Here is a 12783-nt window from a genome sequence, read left to right on the forward strand (position 1 = left end):
GTATGCAATGTACATATATTTCAAAGAAAAAGCTCAACACATCAACTATTGGGAGTCACATGGATGACAACCTGCCCAACTCTGGAAAATTTATAACAAATCTGTATGTAGATTACATATTGAACAAAATAGTTTAAGACTGATTAATGCAGAAGGTCCTTGTAAAGAAATTAGTTAAACACAAGATCCTCAGCCCGGCTCCTAATCCGTTGTACTGGGTAAAAGGGCATAAAGGGAAGGTAAAAGCCCCTTATTCAGTTGGAGGAGAATTTCCCAGCCTAGGCACTACTGGAACAGCCTTTTGAGGACTCTTTCCCAAACTCTGGCATAGAGTGTGTGCCAGGGGAGGGACTCAGTATCCAGTGCCAGGGAGAATGAGCACTGCTGGGGCCCACAGGGCAGCTGCTGTAACCTACACAGGCCTCCAAGGCTGTTCAGGTTATGCCAGGGGCCCTGCAGCTACCCAAAATCAAGAGGGAACAAAGATGTTTTAAAACTGCCTTGACTCCTTTCCCCATCCTCTTTCTGGGCTGAGTTCAGTGCTGCACCTTATAGGCTATGTCTAGACTAGTGCAGGGCTAGCCACACTCAGGTGGCTAGCCTGTGTTGCAGACCACGCTGCAACATCCACAATGGTATTTTTAGTTTGAGCATAGCTAGCGTATGTCTGTCTACCAGTCTGAGAAGCACACTCCCAGATGCAACGTACATCCACTTTATGAGGCATAGAACAGAATATCTTCCTACATATTGTAGAGCAGGATTTATACTATAAACCCATATGATATACGCTGGTAAATATTCCATTTTATTAATGTGAACATGAGTAAACATATTTGACATTTACTGCATCTAGAAAATAACTTTTCTACTCATACATTTCTGTATTTAGATAACATACAGCTATCTCTAGGAATTATTTTGGGGAAGTTCTGTGGTCTGTGTTATATAGCAGGTCAGACTAGATGATCACAATGGTTCCTTCTGGCCTTGGAATCTACAAATACAGGGCCAAATTCTGTTCTCGGGTACACTTATGTAAAGGCCAAGGAGCTTCCAGAAGTAAATTGAGTTATTCTTGATTTACAACTGTGTACCTGAGAGTAGAATTTTCCATAAAATGTTCAACTTTGTAAAGGGTGTTGTCTGAGACTACAAAAGTACCTGCGAATTTTTCACATAGTTAAGACGCTTTCTAAATATATGAGAATAGGAATGATACTTGCTGTTACTTTCTCTCTTTCTTCACTGTTTTTTTTCTTTTTCACTTGTACCTAAAAAAAAATTAATTAATAAGCTTTTGTGGCAGAACAATATTTCCAAACATACCTGTAAGTAAAAAGTTTTAGCTTTGGCTATAAAACATGATGGCACAATATGGTACAGCATACAATGTTGTAACAATATGAAGAAATACACTGGGATATCTGTGCTATTTTCTGCATATCATTCTATCCAGTATCATCCGGTTTTGGAAATAAAAAATGCTGAGTGCTTTCAAGGAAACAATGTCTGTCTACTTATACAACATATAACATAGCAGGGAATTATCATGTAGATGCCAGTAAAATTATTAAAACTAGCTATGTGAAAAAAATCCATAACAACTCAAATTTTCCCTAGTCTTCACGTAGTCTGGAATTCTATATGGAAAACAGGGTGGATAAAAATGGATAATTTAAATAAAATCAATTTTTAAAATTTATATTAAATACAGGTTTATTTTTAAAAAATAAAGCTATTTAAACTTGAATTTGAAATTTACCTCTGAAATTATGACAACCTATTCTGGACGTAACTTACTATAATATATCAAAATTATTTAAATAAAAAAAATATTAAGCAGTACATGTTTGCTGTTGAAGTTTTAAAGAAAGACATACTACTGAACTGGAGGAAGTCACTGTCTAAGTACCCTGTAACCAGAGTTTGCTGAAATGCTAACTCAGCTTTTGACAGTGGAAGCCTCTTCTGCAAGTGCAAAAAGAATATTTTCTTCCTTTCAGTTTATTCCACTGGTTCAGTTCAAAGAACAGTTGATTCAAAGTTAAGAAACCAACTGGGAGTTGAAAAAGCACGAAAACTTGCTTTCCTCTTCCAAGCTATGAATAAAAGCTACAAGTGAGAGGGATGAGATCTACTAGTTCTACAGTCCTAAAGGACAGAGTGTCCAGAAACAAATCAGTTAAATTCACTAACTACAGATATTTCCTTTGTTTAATACATCAGTTTTAAATACGAAACATGTTTTGATAAAAAGAATCAATATCAACCATCTAGTAAATGCCTCGTTCATCATTTTTGCTAACATAATAAAAAAAAAGTAAAAATTAAGAGCTCAATAAATGTAAGATAAGCTAGATAACTGCTTGAATAAATGTGTATCGATACAGTGTATCCTACTAAGAGGTACAAAACTTAGTGCTAAATTAGGTGTAAGCAAACATGTTGTAATGGTATCAACCAATGAAAATCAACCTTTAATAAAAAGTACAAAAGCAAAACAGAGCTAAAACTATTTAAATCAAGGTTTCCTGCTTACTGATTTAAATCATGATTAAAATCAGTGATTACAAGTACTGGATTTAAATCAATCCACAATGATGAAAGGATCTCCATATTAGAACAGGGACTAAACTCAGATTAACCCTCTTGATTTAAAAAATAAACAAACATTACAAATGTAATCAATGTCCAGTGGTAACTAACATTAATAGAAGTGAGATGGAAATCCCCTGCCTTTGTACACACAGTAATGAAATGATAGTCCCATAAACTGTCAATATATCAAGCATTTAATGTGATGTTAGTGAATATTATGGTATTCAGAATTTTAACTATAACAAAATAGTTCAAAATAATCAGTAAGTGGTAAGCATTCTAACTAATGAATTGCAAGAGTCCTTATTAAATAGGCCAGTGCTTATATAACTTTGAGATAGGTCATATTGCTGAAATCCAATTAAACTGGATAAATTAAACTGAACAGCTTCAAGATAATACATAATTTGCCACTTCATCTATTGATGAGTTAAGCACAGTCAAATTAGCTTACTCACTTAGGCACATTTAACTTCTCAAATATACTTTTTTAAAATTTGAAATCTAGGCTGTATTTCACACTGACCTCCTCTGTAGGATCTGACTCTGATAAGGACTCAGATGATAAAGGTCCATTCCCACGATCAATTTTCTTCCTTTTCCTACTAAGACTTTTGTTGTCCTACACAAAATAAAACACATAAGTACAGCCTTTAAAATAATACAAGACTTAGACTGTGACAAAAACACTGACTTTAATGTTTCATTTAAATTATGGAATCATAGACATGTATGATTAGAAGGGACTTCAAGAGGTTATTTAGTCCACCCCATGTGAAGGCAGGACTAAGTATATCTAGAATACAAATATAAAATATTCTCAATTTTGTTAAAAAGAAAATTTTGAACTACTGAAGTAATTATGCATCAGCACCACGAAACTGAATACAATAATCAATGCCACTGTCTAATAATCTTCAAGAGACTCTTAGCAGAAATGAATTTTTTGATACTGCTTAGCTTCATTACATTACTACTACACTTTTTTAAGGTAGGGAAAATATTGCAATACATTTTAAAATATTTAAAATAAAAATCATATAACATAATAAACATTTAAAATAAAATATGTTGCACAAATTCAAATGAAATTGAAATGCAGACTACTTAGTAAATTTGAATATATTTATTGCAGCTCTTCTACTTGCTCTGCTACTGAGCTAAGAGTACAGCTCCACCTATAGGTCCAACTGTGAACAGCAGTAGCTGTTTAATACCAGCTTGTAGCTGCAATATTAAGTTTTTAAAATGTACTTTAAAAAAAAAAAAAGAAAAAAAAAGCTTAGATCCGTCAGAAGTTGATAACATTGGTCACACTTGTCCAGGGCAGCTTCATACTTGCACTGGGCCAGGCAAATGGGATTCTGCAAAGCTGATATGGAACCTCCTCTTTCCACCCAGCTCTTCAAGGCTAGGAAGGGAAAAGGAAGATCATGTGCTCTCTATCCTCCTGGGATCTGAGACTCAGTAGTCTTGGTTACCTCTATCTAATAAAATGAGGGGACAGAGTAGAACCCTCAAGCCCTTCCTACAGGCACTGAGGAAGTGGTATTGCAAGTGAAGCAGCCAGGATGACAGGTATTGAAATAAGGGAAAATGGGAGAGAAATGTGGCAGCAATCACTGTATGTGTAAACCTAACCAGGGAGAAGAGGCAGAGGTAAGAACTGCTGTTTTGAAGATCTGCTACTGAGGTAACAGATTTAGTAGGGCAAGGAAAAAGTATTTCTGAATTTGGAATGGGGGGAGGACATAGAAGAGAATCAGTGCATTTGGTGTGCATGAAACAGAATTGATGAGTCAGAATGAACAGAAAGGTAACAGAGGTGACTGAACAGGGGAGGTGAATGGAGGTGAGTGCGACACAGAGACCTGTTTGTAAAGGATCTCCAGTTCTTTGCAAACAGCTCTCACCTTGGACCTGACAAAACCACTACACCAAACACATCTTACAGGATATTTATCCATAAAGAGTAACATGGAAGGTATCTACAGAAAGCTCACAATTTGTCAAGACTCAATCACTGTGAGATGTATGTATAGATAGTATTTAAGGAATAATGTATTTATATTGAAAGTGTGCTCTATGGACTTGGAGTAGAACTTGGTCACTGGGGGCAATGTTTCTCGATGACCCATGAAGGAGCTTTCACCTCTCCCATGTCAGCCAACTATGTAATGCAATGTGTTATTGTCTACCATTGCCATAGTCAATGGAAAACCATCAGGGACAAGACAAACAATAAAAACCACCTAAAGGCAGACAAGAAACTACAACAAGGCAGGGGTTCACCCTTTCTGTGAATAGAAACAAAAGTCTGTTTTTAATATAACAGAGTGTAGGGAAAAGCACTCTGTAAACTCCTGGCACAGAGAGATGCTTTCATGTACGTTTGGATCCTGGTTCTTGAGAAACCAGCCAGCTCTGCAATGGACTGAACTTTGGGGGGAAATCTATTTTATTAGATAGGAAGGGTAACTACTGGTAAGTGTAGAACCAGGTTTACTTTTTATGATTTTGTTTTGTATTGTAAGTACTTGTTTCCATCACTCACTCTCATTTCATCTTTATTCTTTCTTAAATAAACCTTCTTTTGTTTTATTTTACATTCTCACAAGTGCTGTGTGGTTTACAGGAGCAGTAGTTTATGCTAAGACTGGTAAACTGGGGTACGCCTCATCTTTGGGTGCAGAGGATCCAGAAATTCTGTGAGTAGCTAGTATTATGGCTGGATATCAGAGGGGAACGATTCAAAGGGATTCGGGGATTGAAGTGCACCTGTGTTAACCTGCTGATAAAAGAAGGAATGTTATAAGCACAGAAGAGAGTGCTGAGTGAGTGGCAATGTTAGGGAGCTGATGCCCCGCTACCTTAAGACAGACTTCTCCTTGCTGGAGGCAGAGGCTAATAAGATGACCCTCAGTCCTCGGTATAAATTAAAAAAAACAAAACAGAAGACCGCCTGAAAGCCACTTAGACATTTGTTCTTGAATTCACCCTATCTGCTTGAACAAGTTTGCAAATTTGTCACATAACTAGCAATTTTTGTACTCAGCAGCTATTGGGACCAGATTTTCTTAAGAGCTCAGCACCCAGCAATTGGCAACAATTATTTAAATAGAACAGGGGTAGGCAACCTTTCAGAAGCGGTGTGCCGAGTCTTCATTTATTCACTCTAATTTAAAGTTTCGCATGCCAGTAATACATTTTAACGTTTTTAGAAGGTCTCTCTCTATAAGTCTATAAACTATTGCTGTATGTAAACTAAACAAGTTTTTTAAAATGTTTAAGAAGCTTCATTTAAAATTAAATTAAAATGCAGATCTTATCAGTTTAGTGCAATGGTTCTTAATCTGGGGTGCACGCACCCCCTGGGGCAGGGCCGGTGCAAGGATATTTTGCACCCTAGGCGAAACTTCCACCTTGTGCTCCCCACCCCGCACATCGGTTCATTGAGGGGCAAATCCCAACGAGCCTTTATAGACCCATTGGGCCAGCCTGCCTAGGGGCCAGCCATGCCCAGGGGTTGCTCCCCAGACGAGGTTCTCCCCTCCCTGCCCCCTGAACTCCCCTGAAGGGTGCACAGCCCCCCTGTGAGCCCTCCCCACCCAGGTGGCCCCTGCCCCGAGTCCACTCATTGGCTTTGCCAGGCTTGGGCCGCTGCAGCAGCTCGGCAGGGAGAAGCCGCCTTCTGGAGGCACCGGAGAGCCAGAGCGTCTTGCTTGTGGCAGCAGCGAGCCCCAGCCATGGAGGAGCCGGTGCGGTGCAGGGGGCAGCAGCCCTGCGCCCCCCTGGGGGCTCCTGCAGGCTGCAGTGGACGTATGCACACCCCTGCCCCCAGACAGACCCCCGGCACTCCCACGCCCCATCCAACCACTCCCCGCCCCCTGACAGAACCCCTAGAACTCCCGACCCATCCAACCCTCCCCCTGCTCCCGGGACTCCCCTTACAAGGCCCATGCCAGCCAGACGCTGGCTCCACGTGGAGGCAAAATTCCACGTGGAGTGCTGAGGCAGTGGGAGGGAGGAGCTGTGAGCGGCGGCTCACACTTCCGGGAGCCACAGAAGCGTGGTGAGGGGAGAACCGGGGGGTGCGCCTGCCTGAGCTGTGTCCCGGTGCCCCCCCCCGGGGGGGCTCCTGCAGCGGATGCATGCGAGCGGTGGTCCCTGTGCGCCCCTCGGCTTCCCCCTCGCCGTGCTCGGGCTCTGCAGCTCTCGGGAGTGTGAGCCACCACCGCTGCCCCTCCTGCAGCAGGCTCAGGGCCCCACACTCCGGCGGCTCACACTCCCGGGAGCCGCAGAACCCGAGCGTGGTGAGGGGGGAGCCGGGGGCCGTGCCTGCCTGGGTTTCAGCCCAGTGCCTCCCCCTGCCCGGGGGCTCCTGCAGCGGATGCATGTGGTCCCCATGCACCCCCCGGCTTCCCCCTCACCCTGCTCGGTCTCTGCGGCTCCCGGGAGTGTGAGCCGCCGCCCCTCCCACAGCAGGCTCAGGGCCCCATGCCCCGGAGTCTCACACTCCTGGGAGCCGCAGAACCTGAGCGCTGTGAGGAAGGAGCCGGGGGGCACGCCTGCTGCCAGTCTGGGGTCCCGGCCGCCGACCCCGCTCAGCCTCTGCCGGCCTGGGGTTCCATTCACTCAACCAGCCGCGCGCTGAGCAGGGCCGGTGGCCGGGACCCCAGCTGGCAGCCGTGTGCCAGGCAAAATCAGCTCGCGTACAAAGGTGGCACGCGTGCCGTAGGTTGCCGACCCCTGAAATAGAAGCCGAGGACCTTTGAAAATCAGGCCTCAAATGTGCAAGCATAGGCTCACAACTCCCATACACGCAAGCCTTGTGCCTCTATTTAAAAATGTGATCCTTTGTCTATATTTGTATAAAATACAGTTTTGAGACACTTTTTTATTTTTCCAAGTACTTAATATTTTACCTTTTCTCTTTCATGTTCTTCCTTTGATTTTTTCTTTTTTGTGCTGTCCTAAATAGAAGGTGAAAATAATTAATTTTTACATAGTGGCTTCAGCACACAATGGTATGAATCACAACAGAATCTTGACCAGATATCATTCACTGTATAAAAGGACATACTTTTCAAAGCTGTTATTGTTGTTCTGAGTTACAGTGCTAACAAATTGCTCTGAGATATTTTACCTGGAAATTCACATGAACATTATGTACAACTGCTTCTGTCCTTGCCCTGCAGTACGCAAAGACACTGCTCTTACTCTGGTAGGCCTGTGGGGAATCAAGGAATAGATTGTTGCTCAGCAGAACATGCAGACAACCTAGACAGAGGTCAGCCACCATCACTCTGCTCCTAAAAATCTTTAAAAAACCCATGCTATCATGGCAGAGTCCACATGCGCTGGGTGAGAAAAGAGCCCTTTGGGAGATCCTAGGGGCCAGGATGAAGTCTAGGATGACGCATACACCCCATAGAACAGTTCATATTCTGCTTGAGATCCCCATGTACGGAGTGCCTCTCTGCTGTCTGGTCAGAATACAAGACAAGTAATTTCTATTGAAAGCATAGCAAAGAGGCATATTGTGCATGAGCCAGCAGAAAAGGCAGAATGCAAGCAGAGCCAACAGAATGAAGAAAGTATCAGAGATGGAGAATAACTAAGAAGGAAGAAATGGTAAGGTTGTGAGTCTCTCCACCCACCTTACCTCAGCTGATGGGAGAGAGAAAGAATGGAGGCTTCTGTCCTCCAGTCAGGGGCGGCTCTAGGCACCAACAAAACAAGCTGGTGCCTAGGGCGGCAAAATCTAGGGGGCGGCAAAAGGCTGGGGCCCCAGCTCATCCTGCCGCTGCGAGTGGAGGAGCGGCCCGTCCCCTGCCGCCGGGGGGGGCGGCAGGCTGGGCCGGCGGACCTGCCGCAGTCATGCCTGCGGGAGGTCCACCGGAGCCCCGGGACGAGTGGACCTGCCGCAGGCATGACTGCGGAGGGGGTGCTCGTCCCGCGGCTCGGCTGGACCTCCCGCAGGCCTGGCTGTGGCAGCCCAAGTGGGGCCGCCGGCCCCGCGAACCCGCCGCAGCCCCGGGAGGTCCAGCCGAGCCACGCGGGACCAGCGGTCCCTCTGCAGTCATGCCCGCGGGAGGTCCGCTGCTCCCGCGGCTCCGGGGCGCCTCCCGCGCATGACTGCTTGGGGCGGCCAAAAAGGTAGAGCCGCCCCTGCCTCCAGTTCAGCAGCAGGAGGTATCTAAATGTCATGTCCTCCCACCATATGAGGGGGATGAATTTTCAAATGTATATTAACAAGAACTGGTGTGTGTGTATATGTATGTGAGGAATAATTTAATTATTTGATATCTATGGATGAAAAACCCTATATAAAGAGCTAGTTCTTATTATTTGTATAGCACATACACTAAGCAAGGTACTTTACAGATAAATGAAGACAGGACTGAGCCCCAAAGAGCTTTCATAAATGGCGTCTTAGATTACCAGTTTTTAAGCCAAAAATATAATTACTACCTGCTATAGTGTAAAGAATTGTTGACAGATGACAGGCTCCTTACAATTTGTTTATTTTCTAGTTTACACAGGATGAAGTCCAAAATTCATATGAGAAAGTTTAGTTCATTGGGCATGCACTGCTCCAAATAGAGCAAAGAAAAGGGAAACCTCCCCATAACTGCTTTTATGAAAGGCTCGATTTGTGCTGCAGAGTGTACAATTTCTGAAGGGAAAGTACTTTTCCCACAGACATCTGGTAAGACAGTATTTTGAGCACTGGTATCCTGTCAGACCTTCATTTAAAAAAACAAAACAAAAAACAAAACCTACATGTGAAAACAACACATTGACAAAGAATTAAGACATTTATAGGTTTTAAATGTTAACTTATTTTACACTAAAACCGAGCTTGTTAGGGCAGGAAATAAGGCAAAATGCATATTTATAATTCAAAAGTTAGTGATAATAGTTTGGAATCATTGACAAGTCTGCTCTCTAAAGAGCAAACTATTCCTTTCAGCCAGCATACTAAGCTCAAATGGGATAATACTTCTTGGAGCATGGAAGCAGAAGGCTGGAAGCACTGCTTGCTCCCATAAAGTAGCATTGGGTATGTCTACACTACCTGCCAGATCGGTGAGTAGTGATTGATCTACTGGGGATCAATGTATCGCGTCTTGTCTAGATGCGATAAATTGATCCCCGAACGTGCTCCCCGTCGACTCCAGAACTCCTCCAGGGTGAGAGGCGGAAGTGGAGTTGACGGGGGAGCGGCGACCGTTGATCCCGCGCCGCGAGGACACGAAGTAAGTCAATCTAAGTCGATCTAAGATACGTCAACTTCAGCTATGCTATTCTCATAGCTGAAGTTGCATATCTTAGATAGATCCCCCCAGTGTAGACCAGGCCATTGTATGTTTGAAAGAGAAATAAAAAAATGGATATGCAAAAACAAAATCAGATAATGTTTACAACATATATACAAGAAAACGTCTCAACACTAATACATCATTACATTTTACCTTGCTATCTGATTCAGAATCAGAAGTAGAGCTTTCAGAAGATTTCCGCAAGGAGCGATACTTCTTCTTTCTCCGTTTTTTCCCTTGTTTCTTATCCTATCCATAAATGTTTTAGAGAAAAAGTTTGTATTTGTTCATAGTGAAGCTATAAGTGAATATTAAATCTGAAGAACACAGAAACCCAACGTCCTATATGTAAGTATGCTCTCTTGATGAATACAGCATTACAGAGATGATTGGCTCTTAGAGTGGCTGATATTCATAATTTTTCTGCATTTATTCAAAATTTATATTAGTGATAAATCCAAATTTTTTCTAGTTTCCTTGTGTATTACTTTTTTCCACAGTATATCATAGGGCCTGACTCTTCATCTTCAAAGTGATCTAGCCTAAAATGCCATGAACAGATTTTTTTCAAAGTAATAATGGTGTGCCCGGGTTTTATTTTTAATTTAGAGGGAAAAATATCTTTCTTTAAAGAAATGCCAACACACAATTCTCTGTAAAAATCAAAGTGAATCCAGTTTATAAACCTGCCACCCAAAATAAATATTGTTCATACAGAAGTTCTTATTTGTGGTCAAGAGGATAACCTTACTTAGCCAATGCATAAAAAGGTAACAGAGTAAAATATTTAGGTAGATGCAGCCTAAAATCTACATGTAAAATATATATACTGCAAAAACCAGTGTTAAAGTTAACATCATGAACCAAAATTACTTTTTTAAAACAAGTGTTTCATTAGTGTTCTTTTAATATGTTATACAATCTATTTTGGTGCACAGAAAAATCTATTAATTGAACAGATATATTAACGTCATGTTCATTTCTATACTTCTTTATACACTAGAAGTTTCTTTCCTTGCTGTAAAGAAAGAGGCAAGTCTTCTATCTCCCTGTGAGAGCTCTGCAGATTTGCCTTTCTTGTTCCCAACTGCATACTTCCTTTCTTCAAAGCATCACTTGAAAGCCACCTTGGGGCTTGCTTTATAACCAACTGTTTCACAATAAATCAAAGAGATTGCTACTACTACTCCTTCCAGCAGGTTTGCTATCTCTGTAGCACTCTTAAGGGTTTGGCTACACTTGCAGCTGTACAGCGCTGGGAGTTAAAGCTGTCTTCGTACAGCTGTGAAGGGAAAGTGCTGCAGTGTGGCCACACTGACAGCTACCAGCGCTGCAGTGTGGCCACATTTGCAGTGGTGTTGGGAGTGGTGCATTATGGGCAGCTATCCCAGCGTTCAAGTGGCTGCAACGTGCTTTTCAAAAGAGGGGGGTGGGGTGGAGTGTGACAGGGAGCGTGGGGGAGACAGAGAGTGTGGATTTTTGGAGCTGACACTGTGTCAGCTCCCTGCCTTGCAAGTTCCGACCCTTCCCCCACCCCTCTCTCATTCACTAAATGCAAATAGCCTTCTTTGTTTTTTTCCTCATAGACCAGATAAGCAGCTGCTCCGAAACGGACCCCCCCCCCGCCACGCTGTTTCTCTCCTCAAGCAAACACTAGTTGTGGACATTCATCCCCCTGCCTGCCTCTGCTCAAGCAAACAGTAACTGTGTTTGTTTTTTAGATAAGCAGCTTCGGGAGCCCCGAGTTCACAACAAAACAAAGAGAGGCATCACAACAAAACAAAGACTGTTATCTTTACTTAAAAGCATTATGGGAAGGTTCCGGAGGTCAGTTACAGCGTAGTATGATTAATCACTGTTTACACTGGCACTCCAGTGCTGCAGCACCAGCACTCTTCTCTTTATTTCTCTCGTCGAGGTGGAGTACAACCAGCGTTGTAGCCAGGGAGATACAATGCTGTATGTGCCTTGCCAGTGTGGACGGGGAGTAAGTTACAGTGCTGTAAAGCCACCACCAGCGCTGTAACTCTCAAGTGTAGCCAAGCCCTAAGTCTCTACTAGGCTTCTGAGTGAAGTGCCAATGCTAAGGGACCCAATCATGGGCTCAGAGCTCTCAACTCCTTTTGAATTCAATGAAAGCTGAGGGCCCGCAACAAATTGTCGACCAAATGTTAATCTGTTACACAATAGCAGAGACCACAATCGTGAGGCCAGAAGTTAATTATTTTAACCAGTTTGTTTGAGAATTGCGTATTCACAATATTATCATGTATTCATTTGGTTATAGGAAATATCAGGTCTTTAACTCATTCACCTTTTAAAAACTGGTTATAGTTTCAGATCTCACAGATAAACCAATAACCCTTCAGGTATAATTAACAGGGTACTAACAGACAAATTATCTAAAAGGCTACTGTTCCTGAGATGTACGGCCATGAATGGTTACTATTAATAAAAAAATTAAAAAATGATGGCCCCAGGCCTGCAACGACTTACTTGTGCTTAAATGTATGCACTGAGCAGCTCCACTGAAGTAACTGGGACTGTTTATAGTGTGTAAACAGATGCATAAGTAGTTGCTAAATTGGGGCCTCTATTAAAATGATGACTAATCTACAATCACTATTTCCATGTTAAAACAAGAACCATACATTTCTTCTTGAATGCACCACCCTAATAATAACCTGAATAAGAGAGTAAGTGGCACCAGCAAATTCTAGAATTATACACTAGCATATTTTAAAAGAAAATACAAAAATTACAATTCTGGAATGTTAGTTCTCACCTCATCATCAGAATCAGATGAACTGCTGGAAGAATCAGAGCTTGATGAAGAAGAGGAAGATGAAGACAACTT

At 42.5% G+C, this 12783-nt stretch overlaps 1 protein-coding gene across 3 annotated transcripts in view; it reads right to left on the reverse strand.

Annotated features, from left to right (window-relative positions):
• Window positions 1-12783, reverse strand: part of FAM133B (family with sequence similarity 133 member B) — a 29478-nt gene that overhangs the window by 2108 nt on the left and 14587 nt on the right. Inside the window, exons 6-11 of one of the 3 annotated variants that reach the window (XM_039522425.1) lie at window positions 12712-12780; window positions 10080-10175; window positions 7748-7831; window positions 7527-7574; window positions 3128-3223; window positions 1165-1274 (exon numbers count right to left, since the gene is read on the reverse strand). In XM_039522425.1, coding sequence (XP_039378359.1) covers window positions 1176-1274; window positions 3128-3223; window positions 7527-7574; window positions 7748-7831; window positions 10080-10175; window positions 12712-12780 — 492 coding nt within the window. In that variant the 3' untranslated portion in view covers window positions 1165-1175. The remainder of the gene's footprint in view (window positions 1-1164; window positions 1275-3127; window positions 3224-7526; window positions 7575-7747; window positions 7832-10079; window positions 10176-12711; window positions 12781-12783) is intronic. The other 2 variants (XM_039522424.1, XM_039522426.1) reach the window with 2 other exon arrangements.

This window comes from Mauremys reevesii, linkage group 2, assembly GCF_016161935.1.
Source record: "Mauremys reevesii isolate NIE-2019 linkage group 2, ASM1616193v1, whole genome shotgun sequence".
NCBI classification, from domain to species: Eukaryota; Metazoa; Chordata; order Testudines; family Geoemydidae; genus Mauremys; species Mauremys reevesii.